At 43.9% G+C, this 24,356-nt stretch overlaps 1 protein-coding gene across 1 annotated transcript in view; it reads right to left on the bottom strand.

Annotated features, from left to right (window-relative positions):
* Positions 1 to 24,356, bottom strand: part of LOC115461429 — a 453,017-nt gene that overhangs the window by 235,162 nt on the left and 193,499 nt on the right. The window contains exon 8 of the mRNA XM_030191224.1: positions 18,901 to 19,104. Within this exon, the coding sequence (XP_030047084.1) occupies positions 18,901 to 19,104 (204 nt within the window). The remainder of the gene's footprint in view (positions 1 to 18,900; positions 19,105 to 24,356) is intronic.

The raw sequence follows: 24,356 nt of genomic DNA, 5'->3' as shown, positions 1-24,356 counted from the left end.
AACCCCTGATGCAGCCTTTTGAGGCAAAACATGGCTATGTCAGGTATCTGAAAATAAATCACCTCAGCTATCCATCTTTTAGTCTGCTTTTTTTTTTGCTTGACTCTGAGAGTTATATGTATATGACCATATCTTCTTTCTGTAACATTAACCATTATGGTTATCACAAAAATGTCTATCATAAACTGACAAACTGTAAATAATGTTAGTATGCTCTTCATAAATGATCCAATTCAAATACTGAATCTTTAAATAACTTTCAAACAAGACTTTTTTCTCTATGGGTGAAGGACATGTTGGTTACTGGATAAGAATAACGTTGAGAAGACTGGTGATGTAAATACTTGATCAGCATCACAGGATCCAAGTTGTTTGAAAGTTATTTAAATATTCAGTATTTGGATTGGATTGTTTATGAAGAGCATTTTCGAAACACAAAATTAGGATGTTTTTCACTTGAGTTCATCCAGATAGTAAGAGGGCATGTTGGAGGCGTTCTTTGAGTGGTATTAGGGTGGGCCCAAAATTAGTACATCTGGCAGCAATATTGGAATAGGAAGAAATCTCCAGGCCCCCCCCAAAAAAGGATGTATTTATCTAGACCTGTTTCAATCACGGCTAAGTTACAAAAAGGTGCTCTAACTGACCAGCTGACCACTGGCTTGACCCCTCCTTAATCTCCCAGTAGAAGCTGTACCCCTCTCACCCCCATAAGAAGTGAAACTGAAAGTAGATATCAGGCTGTATACAGCTGCAGATATGGGCATTCCCAAATGAGCAGCAGGCAAGTACCAGGAGTAGCCTAGTGGTCAGTGCAGTGGACTGTGAGCAAGGGGATCCAGGTCCTAACCTCAATCTAACTAGTATATTTGTGGTAGATATCATGAACCCTCCAAAATCACCAAATTACCTACTGTATATAAATATAGGAAACACCTGCAGGATGGAAGGCGATTGTAATGGTGTACAGTTAGGTATAGTAGGTTTTATTCTGTTCCTGGAGAGCTCACAATACAAAATAAAGATGTTTTGGTGGGAATTGTACCTGGGCACCATTGTTTAAAGTCCACTGCACTGATCACTAGGCTGCTCCTCTGATCTGCAGGGACATCTCAAAATGATGCCAGACAAATGTTCTTGTGCAGTTTTTTGGCGTTCATAAGTTGGACGTTTCAGTTTGGAAAATCCTTCTCTCACTATGGCTGAACACAGTCAAGGGCTCTCCTGTTTGTCTGACAGAATCAAGACCATGGGATGGCCCTTAAGAGGGTTCTTGGAAGGCTGGCTTGACGGAGTCAAGGCCACGGAGAAGCGGAAATAGAAGGCCCAAAGGCCAGGGACAAAAGATGAGGCAGACAGACTCAGAATGGAACTAGATGGAGGGCATGGACTGGACCGGAACAGGAACAAGGCGAAAATCAAAGTAGGAGACAAGTTGAAGCAGACAGCAACAGGACTAGAGACCAACCACAGGGGCAAGGATGAAGCCAACAGGAACAAGGCTGGAGATGGCCAACAGGAACAAGGCTGAAGACACTGGAACAAGGCTGGAGCATCCCTCACTAGACACTTCTAGAAGACCTTTTTTGAAGGGATAGAGGGTGCCGGGGACTTTCCATAAGTACCCCGAGACAGGAAGTGAGGACATCAGCAGGCATCCCAGAACTCCCACTCCCGCCCCTTTAAGAGCAGCACATCAGCACATGCATGCACCTTAGAAAGTCAGCATCAGCCAGCACTGAGAAGGCAGCGTAGGAATGGGCCACCCAGCCAGAGGAGTATTATAGGGCACTAGGAATGGCCATGCAGGTGGCTCACCTCAGGGAAAAGGCTGCTGAAGGTCTCGACAGCATCATGGCGCCTAACCCATGGGGGCTGGAGGTAAATTGGGTCTCGGGCACAGCTGCCGCTACCATGGCAATGACACTCTTGTTTCTGTGACAAAAAGCTTAAAATTTCAAACTTGCTAAAATGAACTTTAAACCCAGAAAATTGCTTGTAATGCTCAAGTTCCTCCAGTTTCAGAGGTTTCAGAGTCAGTTAGGGTAACAAGCACTCATGTGCAAAAAGCAGAAGTTTATAACAACCTACACCCAACAGAATCCCAGAGATCCAGGCATTTGCTCAATCCGCCCAGGCAAACGGCTCCATATCTAGCACAAAGAGCAATGGGAATAATGGGCAGACCTGGCTCGTGCCTCTCCCCAGATTAATGGGAACAATATACATTCACAAACATGCAAAGGGTTCTTTGTTGAGAGCCCTAACCACTGAGCAAATCTACCTCCCACCCCCCAACCTTCTAGAGTATGAAATAAGAACTGCCAAGAGACTATCAAACACCCTTCTCAGCGTCTATCATTAGTAGACTCTTTGGCAACCCACATTAGATTTAGCACCATCCAAATATTATCAGATGTTTGCTTACATTTAATAAATTACACCTGGTCCTCATGAATCAAGTGGGGAAAAACTCCCTACAGCCTATCCACCAAGATCTTCATTAACACCTTATAATTCACTCCCATTAAGGAGATCAGTTTGTATGACCCACACTCATCTGGATCCTTTCCCAGCTTAAACAATAACATCATGCCTGCCAACCTCAATGACCAAGGCAATTCTTGCCCCACCCCTAAGGCATTAAATAATTTCACTAGCTTTTCAACTGTTTCACAAACAGCTTGTAAATAGTAAAGCCATCCATGCCAGGTTCCTTGCCTGTACACAAGCTTTTAATCACCCAAAGGACTTCCAGTTTTGTGATAGGCCTATGCAGTAACCGTTTGTCCTTCTCTGATAGAATGTCCTACATTCGCACACTTGCATAGTCAGCAATCTCCTCTTCTGAAACCATGGGATCAGCCCTATACAGATTCATAAAACCAGGTAAAGCATTGCTGAATTTGCTCCTTAGTCCACACCACAAAGCCCACTGAATCCCTAATTCTCTAAATTGAATGAGAAGAGGATGGGGACCTGTGGTTAATTACAGGGATGGGGACAAATGCTGTCCCTGTGTCATTCTCTAAAAGCTTAAGATTAGCCTTACACAGGCTGTTTCAAGTGGGCGTAGCCACGGGTGGGCCTGGGCGGGCCTGGGCCCATTCATTTTCATCCCAGGCCCACCCAGCAGAAAACCAGCCACTAACAGTCGCTTCCTCCTCCGTTGTTGCAGCTTCAGCAGCGACAAATCGGCAGCATCCACAGATCCACAGCTGGGGAGATGTCATCCATTCCTCAGACTGCAGCGCGGGACCAGCCACTTACCCGCTAACAGCTCTGCGCAGCGTTCCGACTCCAAGTCCCGCCCCTTAAGACACAAGCGTCCTGTTTCCGACACAGAGAAACAGGAAGTTTGTATTCCAAGAGTCGGGACGCTACAAAGCTGTTAGCAGACATGCGGCTGGTCCCACGCTGCAGTATGAGGAATGGATGACATCTCCCCACGGATCTTCGAGTGATCCAGAGGCAAGCACTAATGACGGTCCAGCAGGGTTGCAGGGGAAAGGAGCTGCTGCAGTGAACAGGAAGATAAGAGAGCTGAAGGGAGAGGGGGGAAGGGGGAGGGGTGGATGGCTTGAAAATATGACCTAGATCGTGTAAGGGCACCAGAGTTGGGGAATAAAGACATCGGAGGGTGGAGAAATAAAGAGGAGATGCCAGATTGGGTGGGGGGAAGAAAAAGCTTATAGAGAAGGAGTGTTAGACTTGAAGAAAGGAATGAGAGAGGATTCTAAATTTAGGGAGAGACTGGACAGAGAGAGGGCATGCTCGGGGGGGGGGGGGGTAGAATTCTGGCCACAGGGAGGGGCAGATAACAGAGAGGGGGGGCTGGGTATGAGGGAAGGAATGGGGGAGATCCTGGCGACACTGGATCATGGGAAAGGGGGGCAAAAGGAAAGAGAGAGTGACAGGAAGATGCTGGGAGGGGGTGAAGGGTGGGGAGAAGAGAGGGAGCAGATGCTGGGCTAGAAGGGTGGAGGGAGAGAGATATTGGGAAATGTGGAACCATGTGGGAGAGGTCAAGGGGGTGGCAAGGAAATGAACGCAAGGAGGATGGTGATTACAGGGGAAAGAAATATGGTAATGGGGAATAGATTGAAGATGGAAGGGAATGGATGGCTGGGGAAGTAGAGAGATGGGGAATAGGAGAACTAGTGGGTGAAAAGGAATCTGACAGGTATCTGAAAAGTAAAATAAAGTAAAAGGGGTTAGATAAGATAAAATTTGGGTGGACAGAGAGAAGAAAAGAAAAAAAAAGAGAGGAAAGAGCTAAAATGGAAAGCTCAATATGTCAGAGGCAAGTGAAGTGAGGGAATGGAACAAGAGAGGAGAAAATGACAAATGGACAGCAGCTGGTTGAAGGAGAAATAGCAGAAAGATAGAAAAGTTCAAAAGAGAAACTGGATCAACATGATGGAAAAAGAAAATGACCAGACAACAAAGGTAGAAAAGGCATTTTATTTTGAATCTTAACTGAAATATGATAGCTTGAGAAATGTGCATAGCGGATGTCACTTTATTGTGTTCAGTAGAAAAAGACATATATTTCTATTTTTATTTCTCCACTGTTGCAGTATGGTATCCGGCTAGTTGCCACCCACCAATTCCTGCCTGGACAATTCCCTCCTAGGACGTTTACCCAAGGTGGACAATTCCCTCCTAGGTCTGTTCCCCCCTGGCTAGTTCTTACTGGCATGTAGTTTTGTTTTGGTTTTTTGTGTTGATGTTTTGCTGGGGGGGGGGGGGGGGGTTCTTATGCATCGTATTTTTTTATGAGGAGTGTCGTGGATGTGTTGGTAATATTTTGTATACGTTTTTATATATAATATTTTATGCTCTGTGTTAATTTGGATTTTGGCTTATTTTAATTTTTTTGATGTGGTGTGGCGTGTTAAAGGTAATATTTGAGTGGGGGGGGGCATTACCCACCCCACCCCACCCCAAACAAAAACTATCTGGAAGAGGAAAGGGAAGGAGATAAATTTAAGACTGTGATGTTTCATGATTGTTAAGGGTGGGAATTGTCCTCCCTGGAGCAGTGGGAATTGGTTAGGTGGTAATTGTCCTAGGTGCGAACTGGCCTAGAACCTGCAGTACATGCCAAGGTTCCCAGTTCAATTTTTGTCTACATATTTTTATTTCTAATTTGTGATCACTTGTTCTGTATTTGGTGAGGATCTGTTGGTGAGATTGCAATGGCAGGTGGGGAGATTGGAGAGGAGAAAGGGAGAAGAGGGAATTGGGTGAGGGGACCTTCTTTATTTTCTGCCCTGGGCCCTAGCATGTCAAACATCAGGCTTGACCTTTGCTGTGGCTGGAGGGGATCCCTAAGCCCCATAAGCTGAAGACCTCCTCTGACGGCAGCCAAAACTTCCTTCTACTAAGCTTAGCAGGCGGTGACAACATCCTCGAGTCACCAATAACTAAGCACGCCTGGGGTGCCGTCATCAGTAGCTCAAGGAGTTGCTGCTGCTGCCTGCCAAGCTTGGTAAAATGGAGTTCTGGCGGTCTTCAGAGGAAATCTTCAGCTGATAGTGCTTGGGGATCCTCATGAGCTAACGTATTTCTGTTTCTATTTTGAGTTGGGAGGTGCTGGGGGAGAGATGGAGAATAGGGGGAGGAAGGGGGCGGGGCAGAGAAAAAAATTTGTGCCCACCCACTTTGGGCTCAGCCCCACCCAAAATTGGCTGTCTGGCTACGCCACTGGTTTCAACTAGAAGGAACAACATCTATAAAATGCTAGTATCAATGTGTAAAAACTTAATGCATCTTAGACAACTGGCAACTGAAATCAATGAAAAAAAACTGCAGAAGCTGCTTTTGGATTTAAATGAAACACTGTTAAATGGCATCATCAGTATCTTGTCTGCCTTTGATGTGGCAACAAGAGTCTTGTCTGCTGATCAGACTCCTACCATCTGCAACATCCTGCCATCATGTACCCAGTTGCTGAAACATCTTACTACAACAGATTCTTTCATTGTTGCTAGCCGCAAAGAGCATTTCCAACACTTAATTGACATTTATTTTCCTGTTCATCCACTACACAGTGTTGGTTCTCTTCAACACCCATGTCTGAAACACAATCCAATTATCTTCCCAGGCAACTGAATCTTTGAGAAACTAGATTGAATAGAAGGCTCAAGTCCATCAACATCAACAACACAGGATCCACCACAATCCACATTCCCAGAAAGCATCACATCTGTGAAAGAGCCCCGCTCCAAAAGAATGAAAATGGATGTTAGCAATTTTATGAACAACTTTTATAGAACAATGCCTCCTTTCAAGGCTATTGTTAATGAATTGGACAATTATTTATTCTCGACTAATGCAGATGATGATATTTAGATTTTTTTGGAAAAATAAGCAAAGGTGCTGGCCCAAACTGGCAAAACATCCACGGGGGATCCTGAGCATTCCTGCTACCAGCATATCTTCTGACAGGGCATTTTCTATGTGGGAAGGACTGTGGAAAACAGGAGAGCTTGGCTGAATCCTGAGATTGCTGATGACTTATTATTCATCCACAAAATCATAACAGTGTGTCATAAGTACATAAGTAATGCCACACTGGGAAAAGACCAAGGGTCCATCGAGCCCAGCATCCTGTCCACGACAGCGGCCAATCCAGGCCAAGGGCACCTGGCAAGCTTTCCAAACGTACAAACATTCTATACATGTTATTCCTGGAATTTTGGATTTTTCCCAAGTCCATTTAGTAGTGGTTTATGGACTTGTCCTTTAGGAAACCGTCTAACCCCTTATTAAACTCTTCTAAGCTAACCGCCTTCACAACGTTCTCCGGCAACGAATTCCAGAGTTTAATTACACTTTGGGTGAAGAAAACATTTCTCTGATTTGTTTTAAATTTACTACACTGTAGTTTCATCGCATGCCCCCTAGTCCTAGTATTTTTGAAAAGCGTGAACAGACGCTTCACATCCACCTGTTCCACTCCACTCATTATTTTATATACCTCTATCATGTCTCCCCTCAGCCTTCTCTTCTCCAAGCTGAAAAGCCCTAGCCTCCTTAGTCTTTCTTCATAGGGAAGTCGTCCCATCCCCGCTATCATTTTAGTCGCCCTTCGCTGCACCTTTTCCAATTCCACTATATCTTTCTTGAGATGCGGCGACCAGAATTGGATACAATACTCAAGGTGCGGTCGCACCATGGAGCGATATAACGGCATTATAACATCCTCACACCTGTTTTCCATACCTTTCCTAATAATACCCAACATTCTATTCGCTTTCCGAGCCGCAGCAGCACACTGAGCAGAAGGTTTCAGTGTATTATCGACGACAACACCCAGATCCATTTCTGGTCTGTAACTCCTAACGTGGAACCTTGCATGACATAGCTATAATTCGGGTTCTTTTTTCCACATGCATCACCTTGCACTTGCTCACATTAAACGTCATCTGTCATTTAGCCGCCCAGTCTCCCAGTCTCGTAAGGTCCTTCTGTAATTTTTCACAATCCTGTTGCGTGTTAACGACTTTGAATAACTTTGTGTCATCAGCAAATTTAATTACCTCGCTAGTTACCCCCATCTCTAAATCATTTATAAATATATTAAAAAGCAGCGGTCCTAGCACAGACCCCTGAGGGGCGATCAAGGAAGACAAAGACGTAGCGGAGAGACTGAATGAATTCTTTGCTTTGGTCTTCACCGAGGAAGATTTAAGTGGGATACCGGTGTCGGAAATGGTATTTCAAGCGGACGAGTCGGAGAAACTTACTGACTTCACGGTAAACCTGGAGGACGTAATGGAGCAGTTCGGCAAACTGAAGAGTAGCAAATCTCCTGGACCGGATGGTATTCATCCTACAGTACTGATAGAACTGAAAAATGAGCTTGCGGAGCTACTGCTAGTGATATGCAACTTATCCTTAAAATCGAGCATGGTACCAGAAGATTGGAGGGTGGCCAATGTAACGCCCATTTTTAAAAAAGGCTCCAGGGGAGATCCGGGAAATTATAGACCGGTGAGTCTGACGTCGGTGCCGGGGAAAATGGTAGAGGCTATTATTAAAAACAAAATTACAGAGCACATCCGAGGACATGGATTACTGAGACCGAGTCAGCACGGCTTTTGTGTGGGGAAATCTTGCCTGACCAATTTACTTCAATTCTTTGAAGGAGTAAACAAACATGTGGACAAAGGGGAGCCGGTTGATATTGTGTACCTGGATTTTCAAAAGGCGTTTGACAAGGTACCTCATGAAAGGCTACAGAGGACGTCTGTATCATATCACCCCTGTTCCTCCTTTCCTCCAGGGTATACATGTTCAGGTCAGCAAGTCTCTCTTCATACGTCTTGGAACGCAAATCCCATACCATTCTCGTAGCTTTTCTTTGCACCGCTTCCATTTTTTTAACATCCTTCGCAAGGTACGGCCTCCAAAACTGAACACAATACTCCAGGTGGGGCCTCATCAACGACTTGTACAGGGGCATCAACACTTCCTTTCTTCTGCTGATCACACCTCTCTCTTTACAGCCTAGCAACCTTCTCGCTACAGCCACCGCCTTGTCACACTGTTTCGTCACCTTCAGATCCTCGAATACTATCACCCCAAGATCCCTCTCCCCATCAGTACCTATCAGACTCTCACCGCCTAACACATAAGTCTCTCGTGGGTTTCTACTCCCTAAATGCATCACTTTGCATTTCTTCGCATTGAATTTTAATTGCCAAACCTTAGACCATTCTTCTAGCTTCCTCAGATCCTTTTTCATGCTTTCCACTCCCTCCTGGGTGTCCACTCTGTTGCAAATCTTAGTATCATCCGCAAATAGGCAAACTTTACCTTCTATCCCTTCGGCAATGTCACTCACAAATATATTGAACAGAATCGGCCCCAGCACCGATCCCTGAGGCACTCCACTACTCACCTTTCCCTCCTCCGAGCGAACTCCATTTACCACCACCCTCTGTCGTCTGTCCGTCAACCAGTTCCTAATCCAGTTCCCCACTTCAGGACCTATCTTCAGCCCATCAAGTTATTTAAGAGCCTCCTCTGGGGTACCGTGTCAAAAGCTTTGCTAAAATCTAAGTAGATTACGTCTATAGCACATCGATGATTCAGTTCTCCAGTCACCCAATCAAAGAATTCAATGAGATTCATTTGGCACGATTTCCCTTTGGTAAAACCATGTTGTCTCGGATCTTGCAACTTATTGGCTTCCAGGAAATTCACTATCCTTTCCTTCAGCATCGCTTCCATTACTTTTCCAATAACCGAAGTGAGGCTTACCGGCCTGTAGTTTCCAGCTTCTTCCCTATCACCACTTTTGTGAAGAGGGACCACCTCCGCCGTTTTCCAATCCCTTGGAACCTCTCCCGTCTCCAAGGATTTATTAAACAAATCTTTAGGAGGACCTGCCAGAACCTTTCTGAGCTCCCTCAATATCCTGGGGTGGTCCCATGGCTTTGTCCACCTTTAGTTTTCCAAGTTGTTGATACACACTCTCTTCCGTGAACGGTGCTATATCCATTCCATTCTCAGGTGTACTTTTGCCAGTCCCTCGCGGTCCTTCCCCAGGATTTTCTTCAGTGAAAACAGAACAAAAGTATCTATTTAGCAAATTGGCTTTTTCTTCATCATTATCTACATAGCGGTTCGCAGTATCTTTTAGTCTCACAATTCCCTTTTTAGTCATTCTCCTTTCACTAATATACCTGAAGAAATTTTTGTCGCCCCTCCTTACATTTCTAGCCATTTGTTCTTCCGCTTGCGCCTTCACCAGACGTACCTCTCTCTTGGCTTCTTTCAGTTTCATCCGGTATTCCTCCCCGTGTTCCTGTTCTTGAGATTTTCTATATTTCTGGAACGCTAATTCTTTAGCCTTTATTTTGTCAGCCACTTGCTTGGAGAACCATATCGGTTTCCTTTTTCGCTTGCTTTTATTTACTCTCCTTACATAAAGGTCAGTGGCCCTATTTATTACTTCTTTCAGCCTGGACCACTGCCCTTCCACTTCTCATACGTCCTCCCAGCCTATCAGCTCCTTCCTCAGGTATTCCCCCATTTTACTAAAGTCAGCACGCTTGAAATTCAGGACTTTGAGTTTAAAGTGGCCGCCCTCCACTTCAGCCGTCATATCAAACCAAACCGTTTGATGGTCACTGCTTCCCAGGTGTGCACCCACTCGGACATTTGACACACTATCCCCATTTGTGAGCACCAGATCCAGCATCGCTCCCTCCCTCGTGGGTTCTGTCACTATTTGTCTAAGCAGAGCACTTTGGAAAGCATCCACGATCTCTCTACTTCTTTCCGATTGGCAGACGGAACCTTCCAATCTACATCCGGCAGATTGAAATCTCCCATCAACAGAACCTCTTTTTTCTTTCCTAATTTTGGAATATCTGCAATCAGATCTTTATCTAGTTCCTCTATTGTGTCGGCGGTCTGTAGACAACACCCACGTGGACAGAGGTTCTATCATCTCTTTTTAAGGTGATCCATATTGCTTCTTCCTTTCCCCAGGTCCCTGTCATTTCAGTTGCCATATCATTCCTCACATACAGAGCTACTCCTCCACCTTTACGACCCTCTCTATCCTTCCTAAATAGATTATAGCCTGGTATGCTTGCATCCCATTCGTGGGAACCGTTGAGCCACGTCTCTGTGATTGCAACAACATCTAAGTCTGCTTCCAACATCAGGGCTTGAAGGTCGTGAACTTTAATGCTTAGACTACGAGTATTTGTGGCCATCGCTTTCCATCTATATTTCCTGGTATGTGTTCCAACATTAGTGATTGGGGGTGTTGTTTTTACTTTGGGTACCTTCGTGTCTTTTTTGTTCCAACTTTATTGCTTTTTCCTCTGCCTCAGTTCTATTTTCAGGAGCATCACACTGTTGTAATGGAGCAAAAGAATTCTTTAGTGGCAACACTTGTGTGGGTGGATGCTTCTGTGTCACCTGACGAAGTCTGCCTGAGCCTACTGTGAACCATCTGTTCTTATGTGGTTTTATTCTTGGAGGCAGTGGTGAGAAGTAATTTTTCTGTGTAGTTCTAGAAGCTGCTTTAATTGCATACAATTCTTGCATTACTTTACTGAGCTCTTTTTGTAAACTAGATAGCTGAAGACAGATTGGACAAGCTTTAAGTCTCCAGATGATTGGCCTTGAAACTAAAGCACCACAATTATTACAGAGAATAAAAGTCATCCTGATTGGTTGAAATGGGTATGAACAGTGTACTATGTTGGGTTAACAGTCTGCAAGACTGCCTGTGTATGATTGAGGAGTAAAGGTAATGAGGTTTGGTTGTCTATATATGAGTGGAAAACCCTGGGGTGGGTGGATTATAATTCCCAAAGTGTCGGCTAACTACTGCTGTTATCAAGGCAATTCTCTAGATGGGGGACCAGAAATGGTACAGTCTGATCAAAGAATTTTCAATTGATTTAACTTTTAAATTGTCTTAGAATATAACTTTCCTCTTGGTGATATAACTCTAAATATTCCCAATAATTATAGCAGTTTCAGCAGTGTAAAATGTAACTTTTGAGTCTCAATTGAATGCAATGCTGTTTAAACAGCCTCTCCTCTCTCTCTATCAATCAGAGCTTGGCAGGAAAAGAAAGAAAGAAAGAAAGAAAGAAAAGGTTTCACTGGGCAAATTAATTAATTAAGCAATAAGCATTAAATTAAAGAGAATATCAGGTATATCACCTACAGCCAGAAAGTTGAGAAGTTTGGAATTAAAGGTCAGAATTTACTTTACTGTGCTTACCTTCTACATGGTGATGATAAACACTAATTGCAATGAGGTGAACCTTTATGGAGTTGGTTCTGGAGACCAGACTCGGAAAGGTGTAGAAGGTATTCAAGCAGTTTTTTGTGTAGGGCAGGAAACAGGATCTAGGGCCCTGCCCTTACACCAAATAGCAAACCTCATCCATGTGAAAGAGTAACATCCCTTAGTGGAAACTTTTCTGGAAGCCAGCAAGACCTGGGAGACACCCCTCTGAAAGATCCAAGGAAGCAAATTCTAGGCTCTCAACATCCAGGCTGTGAGAGCCAGAGACTGAAAGCTGGGATGTAGAAGAGATCCCTCGTTGTGTGTGATGAGGATTGAAAACAATCCCAATCTCCATGGTTCTTGGAGGATAACTCCAGAAGAAGAGGGAACCAAATCTGTCATGGCCAGTAAGTTGCAATCAAGGACCATGGTCCCGTGGTCTTGCCTGAGTTTCAGCAAAGTCTTCCCCACAAGAGGGATGGGAGGATATGCATACAGAAGACTTATCCCCCAATGCAGGAGGAAGACGTCTGGCGCTAGTCTGTCGTGAGCCTGAAGCCTGGAACAGAACTGAGGAACCTTGTGATTCAGGTGAGTGGCAAAGAGATCAATCATGGGGGTGCCCCACACTTGGAAGATCTCAAGGGCAACACCTTTGCTGAGAGACCACTTGTGTGGTTGCATACCCTGCTCAGTCTGTTGGCCAGACTGTTGTTTTTGCCTGCCAGATAAGTGGCCCAAGGAACATGCCATGCTGGTGAGCCCAACATCACATCCGGATGGCCTCCTGACACAAAGGGTGTGATCCGGTGCCCCCCTGCTTGTTTGTGTAATACAATGCAACCTGGTTGTGTTTGAATGAGCACAATTTGGTGAGACAGCTGATCTCTGAAAGCATTTAGAGCATTCCAGATTGCCCGAAGCTCCAGGAGGTTGATCTGAAGACCTGTCTCCTGGACAGACCAGGCTCCTTGACTGTGAAGCCCATCCACATAAGCTCTCCAACCCAGGAAAGTTACATCCGTCGTCAGCACCTTTTGAGGCTGAGGAATTTGGAATGGGAGTCCCAGAGTTCAAATTGGATTGAATGGTCCACCAGCACACAGAGTGAACAAGCTCTGGAGACAATCGGATGACATCTTCTAGATCTCCTTTAGCTTGACACCACTGGGTGACTAGAGTCCATTGGTACGATTTCATGTGAAGGCGAGTCATGGGTGTCACAAACTGTGGAAGCCATGTGGTCTAACAGCCTCAACATCTGCCAAGCCGTGACCTGCAGAGAGGGCTCGAACTGAGAAGCCAGCGTGATGAGTGTTCGCCCTCGGTTCTGGGAGAAAGGATCAACCTTCTGGGTATTGAGCAGGGCTCCAATGAACTCCAATTGTTGGGCAGGGTGAAGATGGGACTTGGGGTTAGTTTAAAATGAACCCTAGTAGCTCCAGCACCCAAATAGTCCTCCGCATGGACTCCCGAGTACCGTCCTCGGACATGCTGTTTACCAGCCAATCGTTGAGATAAGGGAACACATGCACCCCTAGTCTGCGTAGCGATGCCTGCGACTACTGCTAGGCATTTGGTAAAGACCCTGGGTGCTGCCACGATTGCCAAAAGGCAACATGCGGGTACTGGAAGTAGTGTGTTCCCAAATGAAACCAGATACTTCCGGTGAGCTGGAAGTATCGGAATAGCCAATCGTGTTTCTAAATAATGGGAAGAAGGGTTGCCCAGGGAAACCATCCTGAACTTTTCCTTGACCAGGAATTTGTTCATGGCCTTTAGGTCTAGGATGGGACGCATTTCCCCCATCTTCTTCTGGACAAGTCCCTTGTTGGAATGGGTTCGACCACATGGGCCTTCAGAAGGGCGGAGAGAGTTCCTCTGCAAGTAGCTTCTCGTGCTAAAAGCTGAAGTAGTGAGCTCTCGGTGGACAATTTGGATGTTTTTGAATCCAATTCAAGTCGTATCCAAGACGGACTATTTGGAGAACCCACCGGTTGGAGGTTATAAGGGCCACCTTTCGGAGAAAAATTTCAGCTTCTCCCCAATCAGAAGGTCATCCGATATGGACACTTTGACTGCAAGTATGCTCTGCTGGAGCCAGTCAAAAGTTCATCCCTTGCTTTGGCTGGGGAGCAGCAGGGGTTTTCGGCGCACGCTACTGTTGAGAACGAGCGTGCTGGGGTTGAACCTGAGCAGGCTGGCAAGAGGAGGTGGCATACTTATGCCTCTGGGAGTAGTAGGCACCCCGGACTTGCCAAAATACCTCCTAGATGAGGAGGCCGATGCAGAAGACAACAGGCGGAAGAGATGGTATCAGTATGCTTCTTGATTTTGTCAGCGACCTCCTCAACCTTCTCTCCAAAACGGTTATTCCCCGGCATGGGGCATCCGCCAACCTCTGCTAAACAGAATGTTTCCAAGTCAGAAACACGCAGCCATTAGAGTCTGTGCATTGCTGTAATCAGAGCAGAAATCCTGGATGCCACATTAAAAGTGGTGAAGGTGCCCCTGGCCAAAAACTTATGACACACCTTCTGTTGCCTGGCCAACTGGCGTACTGACTTAGCCTGCTCCGGAGGGAGAGAGTTTGCCAAGTCCAACAACTTATGCACCAAGTCCCACAAGTAGATCCTCTTAAAGAGCTGGTAGGCTTGAATACAGGACACGAGCATTGAAGCCTGGAACATCTTTCTCCCAAAAGCGTTCAAAGTTCCAGCTTCTCTGCCTGGGGGTGCCTCAAGGTTCTAGCTTCTCTGCCTGGGAGCGCTGAGGCATAGTCTCTAGTATTCTTGGCCCTCTTGAGAGTAAATTCCACCACCACGGAATTGTGACGCAACTGGGGCTTACTAAAACCAGATGTGTTGTGGATCCGATAGATGGTGTCAATCTTCTTAGGTAGAACAGGGACCGACAGAGGGGACATTCAGCAGTTCATGTAACAAGGTCTGGATATGCTCATCGAGGGCCGACACAAGGAAATGCTGGGGTGCCAGCTCAGAGACAGGCTGCAGCACTGCTGGGGTCGAGATGGGAGCCAGGTCCTGCCTGCAGGGAGACCGATGCTTCGGCACCTCCTGAATGGAGAGTAAGTGGTCTTCCCGGCGCCCCACACTTCTCGGTGCCAAATCCTTTGATGCCCAGGAGCTCCCAGCACCATGCTTCAAGGATGACCAGTGCCAATGCTTCTTTGACTTTGCCCAAAGCTCGGCACAAAGACTCCTCAGTACCAACAAGGATGACACTGAATCCTCACTTCACCTCGGGGTCGGGTCCAACACTGGCTGGTCCTGGGGGCTCTGTCCAGCAGTCAGCTTTGAGACAGATGGAGACCCACCCAACGCACTACTGCTCCCAGTGTCCATGGGTCTCGAAGCAGCCATGCGGACCGATGCTCCAGATGCCAATGCAGTCTTTGACGTTGATGCCAACGCCACCAATCTCAATACCGACACCTAGGACTCGAACCTGGCTCCAAAAATCTTTTCTCATCGAAACCTCTCTGGGTAACTGAGTACTCTTCTTCATCTAAAGACAAAGGACACAGCAGGGCTATGGTCGGGCCCTAAACACTGAAGACACCAAGAATGGGTATCTGTAACAGAGATGATCTGATTGCACCGGGTACAGTGCTTGAAACCATGGGGAGCTCGACCGGACATGGAAGGAAAAACCTCTGCAGGAGAGAGAACCTGGCCAAAGACGAGGCCTAAACACGGCCTAGTGACATTGGAAAATAAAGGAAACTTAAAAAATTGTAAGGGAAGATCTAGAGATGGGAGTAACTAGTGAGGTAATTAAATTTGCTGATAACACAAAGATATTCAAAGTTGTCAAATCGCAAGAGGATTGTGAAAAATTAAAAGAGAATCTTACGGGACTGGGAGACTGGGCATCCAAATGACAGATGACGTTTAATGTGAGCAAGTGCAAAGTGATGCATGTGGGAAAGAGGAACCCGAACTATAGCTATGTGATGCAAGGTTCCACATTAGGAGTCACCAACCAGGAAAGGGATCTAGGTGTCATCATTGATGGTACATTGAAACCCTCTGCTCAGAGTGCGGTGGTGGCTAAGAAAGCAAATAGTATGTTAGGTATTATTAGGAAAGGAATGGAAAACAAAAATGAGGATGTTATAATGCCTTTGTATTGCTCCATGGTGCGACCGCACCTCGAATGTTGTGTGCAATTCTGGTTACCGTATCTCAAAAATGATATAGTGGAATTAGAAAAGATACGGAGAAGGGAGACGAAAATGATAAAGGGGATGAGACGACTTCCCTATGAGGAAAGGCTAAAGCGGCTAGGGCTCTTCAACTTGGAGAAAAGATGGCTGAGGAGATATGATAGAGGTCTATAATGAGTGAACGGGTAGACATGAATCGCTTGTTTACTGTTTCCAAAAATACTAGGACTAGGGGCACGCAATTAAGCTACAAAGTAGTAAATTTAAAATGAATCGGAGAAAATATTTCTTCACTCAACGTGTAAATAAACTCTGGAATTTGTTGACAGAGAATGTAGTGAAAGCAGTTAGCAGGGTTTAAAAAAGGTTTGGATAGCTTCCTAAAAGAAAAGTCCATAAGCCATTATTAAAATGTACTTGGGGAAAATCCACTGCTTATTTCTAGGATACTGCCAAACACTTTCAGACACTGTAGGCAGGAATCTGATTTGGTGATACTCCCCCTTGACAAAGTTAAACGAAACGGGGACCTGTTGGGATGTAAGAGCTCACCAACCTGCATAAGATAAGTGTCGTGTGTATTAATATAATGAGAGTGACCAAGGAGTCATAAGATTTATACACTATTTAATATGAAATTTAGTGGTACTTGAATTTGAATATAAGGTGGTGGGGGACGAGTCTATGATTAATAAATGAACACGAGCAAGCGATTCACCTTAGTGTGAAATGAGAACAGCCGTGTCAGCTATATGAGACTCTACCTCACATAGTTAACCTATATAGCTCTCGTATATAGTTAACTCGTTGAACACACTCTGTTAATATTTTTATGATATTTCTAGGATAAGCAGCATAAAATGTATTGTACTGTTATGGGATCTTGCCAGGTACTTGTAAACTGGATTGGCCACTGTTGGAAACAGGATGCTGGGTTTGATGGACCTTTGGTCTGTCCCAGTATGGCAATACTTATGTTCTTATGCTCTTAAAGGGGAACCCAAACATGGGCACACGAAAAATCCAGTGAAAAAGACACTGAAAGACATAAAAAAGCTCTTCCAGACCAGACATGTGAAGAGACACCAAAAACACAGCCTCTCTTCACTGCCGTAAAAAAAGAACTGCAGGAGATGCGCTCTTGCGGCGGGCAGGAAGGCAATCATGCATGCGTGGTGGAGTGTGTCTCGCACTCCACAAATCTATGTTTTAAGCTTGTTAGAAGCTCTGGATGGGGCAACGCGGGACTGCTTTACCCACTTGTGAAAATAAATAGACCTGCTTGTCCTCTGAGAAAAATTGGCACTGAAAAAAAACCACGCTTAGCACAATTCTATAAATATCACCTTAAGTTAGGTGCAGTTTATAGAATATGCATATGCCAGTCCCTGCAAATAAAATTTAGGTGCAGCCATTTACACCAGTGCAACCTGGTGTAAGTGCCCATGCCTAATTTAGGCATGGATCGGACAAATTCTATAACACTGCTTGTAATTGTTAGGAACACCCACGGCTCGCCCATGCCCCTCCCCTGGCCATGCCCCCTTTTAAGATCCACATTTTAGAATTTACATCCACCATTTTATAGAATATGCCTAGAAAGTTATGTGTATAAATTCTAATTAGTGCCGATAATTGCTTATCGCTTAATTATCAGTGTCAATTGTCTTGTTAATCAATTAAGTTGCATGCAGTTTGGCTGCACTGCCAAATGTGCATGTGCAACTTTTGTCGCCATATGTAGAATCCCCCCTTAATGTGCGTAACTTACAGAATACTATAAGTTATGCGTATATCTCTGGCATTTTGACACACACATTTATGCTAGCTCTATGCACCTAAGTGCATGTGTGTGTATACACCCAGATAAAGTAGTAGTCTATAAAGGAAAGTAAGACATCTCTTTCCCTATATTGAATAGATACCACCTAGGTGCTCTACAGGTGCCAAAACATAGGCACACAGTTATAGGATTTCCCCCTCTGTGTATGCAATATTTTAGAATACCCTTTTTAGGAAATACTTTTTCAAAGAAAGGCTGGTGGATTTATTTATTAAGATTTATTTACCGCCTTTTTGAAGGAATTCACTTAAGGCGGTATACAGTATGAATAGATCAAACAAGAGCAACAGGCAATTACAGCAGTAAAAATATTCAACTAACAATACAAAGTATGGCATGGTATACTACTTGCAATGGAACATTATAATTGATAGTGAAGGGTAAGGCAAAGTTGTAGCATATAGATGGATAAGAAAGTAGGAAGAGTTAGAAAGTAAGGTGATTAATTTGAAGAAAGTTGCACATGAGGTCAAAGACATGGTTAAATATGATCTCAGCTAGGGAATGCTGGAATGCCGTCTCAGTGAACGTGGTGGAGACAAAAAAAGAGTGTCAGAATCAGGGCTTTTTTTGAGGGGGTACTTGGGGGTACTGAGTACCGGCACCTTTTCCATTGTGTGCTGAAATTGGCCCATGGTCCCCAAGTTTTAATGAAAGAGCTCAGGCTCTACACACCAATTCTGCCTTGTCATAGATTCTGTGACTGGTTGCAGGGGTCTTGGCTATTCTGAGGTGAGACCCTCAGTGATCACCTCATCCCTGAAGGGTGGCCTGACATTTGAGTACTGGCACCTTTTTTGCTAGAAGAAACACACTGGTCAGAATTAAAAAAGATGTGGGATAAATACAGAGAATATATAAAGTAGCAAGAGGATAGGATCAAAGCAAAGCAAATTACTTTCATATTTCAAAGACAGAAAGGTGTAAATCTGCACAGAGCAGCAGAAACAGTCCTAAAAAATGGCATAGAGGAGGAAACCTGCAAGATCTGCACAGAGTGGCAAATACAACTCTAACCACCTTGCCAGGCAGACTAGACAGCAGATAAAGACTATTGTGGTCTGTTACTGTGTTAATATGTAAGTAAATACTTACCTCATTCAGAGCTTTTTGTATAAAATCCATTGCCAAAGGATCTGATTCATCTGTACCAGGCATTTCCAGTATTTCTTTGCCACCATCTAATATTTTGCTAGGCAGATATACAATAATCTTCTTGACAGCTGCTACTTTCTTTCTTTGATAACTTATTTCATCTTCATTGGAATCTTGTGCAGTTGTCAATTTCCTCAGAATACTCTGTATAAAAATTCAAAATGCTTGGCATATAAATAGATGTTCATTTAAAATGTATGTTAAAAGGAAATGGGAAGTGGACCAATGACTCCAGGGAAACGGGATACTGATGTACAAAGTACCACTTTATTCACAGACTCGACATAGTACCGTGTTTCGGCCACAGGCCTGCCTCAGGAGTCTAAATAATAGTTAAAAAATATATAATAATTAAAAGATATATATATATATATATATATATATATATATATATATATATATATATATATATACACACACACATATACATACACATATAAAGTGATATAAAATGGGCAAAGAGATATCTCAAATCATACACAGAAAACCTCTTTAAAAATATGTATAGGTGTAGGCCTTACATCATCTATATATGTATATTAGTTGATCTCTATTTTATACGATATATATTTTTAATCATTGACAAGAGTCCATATATGTATGTATATATATATATTCTGTATGTTTTACATGTATATTTGTAGACTTTAGAGTATTATATACACATATTTATATATATTTTTATATGCATCTATACATTATGAGTCCATTTTTTACAAGAGGTTTTCTGTGTATGATTTGAGATATCTCATTGCCTGTTTTATATCACTTTATATGTGTATGTTTATGTGTGTGTGTGTGTATATATATATATATATATTGTGAGAAGGAAGAGGCTGTCCTACCCTGGTTAGGCCCCTAGAGGGTGCTGTTCCCCTAAAATGTCCAGGGAGAAGGGCTGGGTGAGTTGCTGAAGGGAGCCAGTAAGGGGAGGTATAGCTGGAGGTCGCTAGGACCGGGGAGAGTCCTGGAGGTGGAAACAGGTGCAGCAGGTTATGGGCTGGGTCCTGTTTGGCCATTAAACACTTAATACCCCACCTGAGTGGTGAGGGAGTGATGAGAGCTAGCAGCGGAAGAAGAGAGCTGGTAGCTGAAGCAGGAGGTCCCCATGTGAAGTACTGGCTGAGCCCTTTGGACTGGTGGTGAACTGTGGGCAAAGCAAGGAAGCTGGCTGGGGTAAGAAGGCCCTAGAGTGCCAGGTATAAGAACTGTGTGTTACAAGGACGGACTGGGTGTCCGGGTTACAAGGAAGGACTGGGGTGTCCGGGTTACAAGGAAGGACTGGGGTGTTCATGTTACAAGGAAGGACTGAGTGTCCAGGTGCTTAAGCTGGAAGATTGAACTGACTAGGAAGAAATGTTTAAGCTGGAAGGACTGTTTAAGCTTGTAAAAGTGTTTTAAGCTGGAAGAAGTATGCCCCAGGAAGGGGGAATAAAAGATTTGTAAGAGAATATCCTGTTGGTGAGACCTGACTGTGTTTGCCTTTGATAAGCAGGTCACCCTGAGCAGAAAGGGGTAGTAGAATAATTTGCATAAAATCTGCATACTGAGAACCAGCTCACCCTGAGTGAAAGAGGGACGTGGGATCCTGAGGTGGGAGCTTCATCTTCACAATAGCCTTCATCTTGACAATATATATATATCTTTTAATTATTAAATATATTTTTTAATCATTATATTTTTGACCTATTGTTTAGACTCCTGAGGCAGGCCTGTGGCCAAAACACGGTACTGTGTTGAGTCTGTGAATAAAGTGGTACTTTGCACATCAGTATCCCGTTTCCCTGGAGTCATTGGTCCACTTCCCACTTCCTTTTAACTGTTGTTTTCTCGTGGGAGTCAGTGTTCATCCACCTCGGTGGATCACTCCCATTTAAAACGTATTCCTATAGAAGATGCATAAGATAATATTAAAGATCAAATTTGATGTGCATTATTTCTATTTAATATACATTATTTAATGTAGGCTTCATCTTTGTCATTGGCAACTATTTACTAATAATGAGGCATGTTTACTAAAGTTTCTACTCTTACTGCACCATAACTGCAAAAATTAAGGTGCAGTTAAGTGCAAAACCTAGGCAGGAAATGCAATGTGCCTTGCATGTACCCTACATTTACCATACAAAGTAGATGCTCACTACACAGACAGTGCATTATGGGCCCCTTTTACAAAGGTGTGCTAGCGTATTTAGCGCATGTGTTAAATATACGTGCGCTACATGCTAGAGAAGCCCATATATTCCTTTGGGTGTCTTTGCATTTAGCATTTGCTAAAAACGCTAGTGCACCTTTGTAAAAGACCCCCTACATGTAGTGTGAGACAGTACAGGAGAATCTGCACTATCAGGTACTGCATGTAATGCAGTGCCAGCAACCTGAAAATTGCTACCACCCAATGCACACAATTAACTGATCTTCCCAAGGGTCAAGATCCTGCCTTTGTGACCTCCCTGCTCTACAGCATTAGTTCCCCCATCAATACCCTCCCAGTCCTGATGCCCACCTACCCACCATCTCCGGTCCCCTCGGAATTACTCAGGGGGTATCCATGATGGGCTAGTGGGACCAGACATCTCCTACTCCACTCCCATCCGATCTAGTTCCAGGTTCAAAATGGCAGCTTAGTAAACATGCCCCAATGTGCACTAAATAGCAATAATGTGTATTAATGCATTGAAGCATTTTAGTGGAGGTTATCCAGAAAACTAAGCATCTGATTGGACCTCACAGCTCTCTAGCAATTAAAGAGCACTATTGCAACATGTTTTTGTCATCACATCAGGACAGTGAGCTCTGTCAATAGTGCCCAGGTTCTGCTTAAAACTGAATTGGCTGCGAGATGCATGCCAGATGTGAGGCTTCATATAAGTGCCACTGAAGTATTGTGTCTTAGTTTGCTCATTTGTGCATCAATGTGTGTGCTATAAGGGGTCACCTAGATTAAGAGAGCAGAGGCGCCTACGTGTCTTCATAAAATACTAGGTATAAACCAGTAGAAATTGCTCCTAGATTGAACCGCAGACATTTATGCCTACTTGGAAGCAGAAATAAAGGTTAGCATTTAAAGAATTGCATATGTGTGCATTTTATAAAGTGCGCATGCAAATTGTAACTTCACCTGTGTTCCACCCAGACCTCCACCCCAGAACACACCTACACATGGTCTGTATAAAATATGCACTTTCTGGCGCCATGCATAATTTGACATACATAACTTGAGGGGATCTTTTATAAAAGCCCTTTCACACATGTAGAAAGTTTATAAAATTACTCCCATTTGTTTATTTGTTGTGTTATTATTGTAAAAGATTGTAGAAGATAGTCAGTGGCATGGGATGTGTTGTTAGTCAAAATTCTTTTCCTAGTCAGGTGATGGGGCCCCTATGACATCAAAACTCATGGATGCTTATGTATTTTTACTACATGAACTTTGTCAGAGAAAGAAAAGAATAGATCATCAGGAATAGATCATTAGGTAGTTCCTTATTTTTTTGTTTTATTAATATTTATTCTGCAAAATCAAAATATGAGCTACTCTTTGTTATACTCACTGATGTAAGACTAGATACAGAATATGGTATGTAACTGAAATATGGTTACCAAATGCAGACCACCAGACTGTTCATTTATTTATTTATTGTATCCCACTGTTATCCAAAAACAAATCAGCTTTGTCCCCTAGTTTACATCTGTGAATTCCAAATGCAAATTTTTTTTTCAATGAGCTGAAGAGTTGCATTTAGAGGGATGTGAGGTTCTCATGTTAAAACTGAAGGGTTGGGGATATGTTTATTGTATTGCCTGCCAAAAGTAGAATGCATTACTCCTATGGATTTAAAAGTTTTTTTTTTTTTGGTTTTTTTTTTGGGGGGGGGGGTAGTTCATTTGATGATAATGCTGGGATGATAATGCTAGCTTTAAGGGATTTTAACAGTCATATTGACAAGAGCATGTTTTTAGAATCTGAAGACAGACCTAATAGAAATTTTGACATCTCATTAATGCTTCTGTTTTAGAATGTTGTATGCCTTCCTGATTAAAACTATTATCAGCCCAATGTTGAAACCAGCCAACGAAGTTAATGATCATAACAACTATCTAATGAATTTCAAGTCTATGTTTCTTGGCTAAATTGATTGAGTGCAGTATATCAGCAACTAAGAGGCCCTTTTACAAAGGTACCTGTACTGCCAGGCCAAATCGGGCCTACCACTGGACTTGCTCAGGAGCCCGGTAGTAGTTCCAGCTTCTGGCACGCAGCAGTAATCAGGCAACAACACTCACTGTCTTGTTACCGCCGGGCTACCACTGGAACCCCTACTGCCTCCTAAATAGGAGGTGGTAAGGGCTCCACCAGGAAATGGCCACACAGCAAGTGTTTCACTGACTGCACGGCCATTTCCGTCCACCGCCTGGAATTTCCACCACTAGGTAAAAGGGGACCTAAGAAATTACATTGATCTCCAATCTCTGCTACATGAATATCCTATATAATAAAACGCACCACTAACATTCTGAAGCCGAGAAAGTGAAGCCTTCAAGCCTTGAAGCATTCCTGTAACATTCCAGAACTACGTGTCGTCAGTTGAGGAGATGGAGCCTTACAGAGCGCACGAATGCTTCAAGGCTTCACTTTCTCACACACACACACACACTCACTCTCTGTCTCTCACATACACTCTCTCTCTCACACACAGACTCAAGCACACTCACTCTCTCTCTGACACAAACACACACACACACTCTGTCTGTCTGTCTCTCTCTCTCTCTCTCTCTCACTCATTCTCTCTCACATACGCACTCCATCTCTCACCCACACACTCTCTCTCAAACATACACACTCCGAGGAAAGGGGGGCATGGAACACGCTGGGGAGAAGAGGGAGGGGGGCATGGAACTCGGAGGGAAGGGGTCAGCTAAACGAGCTGTGATTGGCTGACAGAAACTTGGAGGGACTTAATGGAAAGGGAAGGATATCTAAGCAACTGATTAAGGTGGTGCACTGGCTTGAGCACTGAGCTTGAAATCAGAAGGTTGCTGGTTCAAATCCCCCTTTTACTAGCGTGGTAATTTAGACGTCCCTGACTGCACTTGCTTGCTTGTTTTTTTTTTTCTTCCGATTTTTCCTCTCTGCATGGGTCCCGCACAGCACCAACTAAACTAAAATTGCTCTGGGGACCTGCATACTGCTGTCATGGAGCTAGGTATGATATTTGAGGCTGGCATAGAGGCATCTCAGGGGGACCAGTGCACTACGAATGCTGGCCCCTCCCACGACCAAATGCCATGGATTTGGACATTTTTGAGCTGGGCCGCTTCAGTTTCGATTATCGCTAAAAAAGAAAAACGCCCAGCTCAAAAAAACGCCCTAATCCAATGTATTTTCGAAAAAA

Source organism: Microcaecilia unicolor, chromosome 2 (assembly GCF_901765095.1).
Source record: "Microcaecilia unicolor chromosome 2, aMicUni1.1, whole genome shotgun sequence".
Taxonomy (NCBI): domain Eukaryota; kingdom Metazoa; phylum Chordata; class Amphibia; order Gymnophiona; family Siphonopidae; genus Microcaecilia; species Microcaecilia unicolor.
This window is presented reverse-complemented; position numbering and strand designations above follow the sequence as displayed.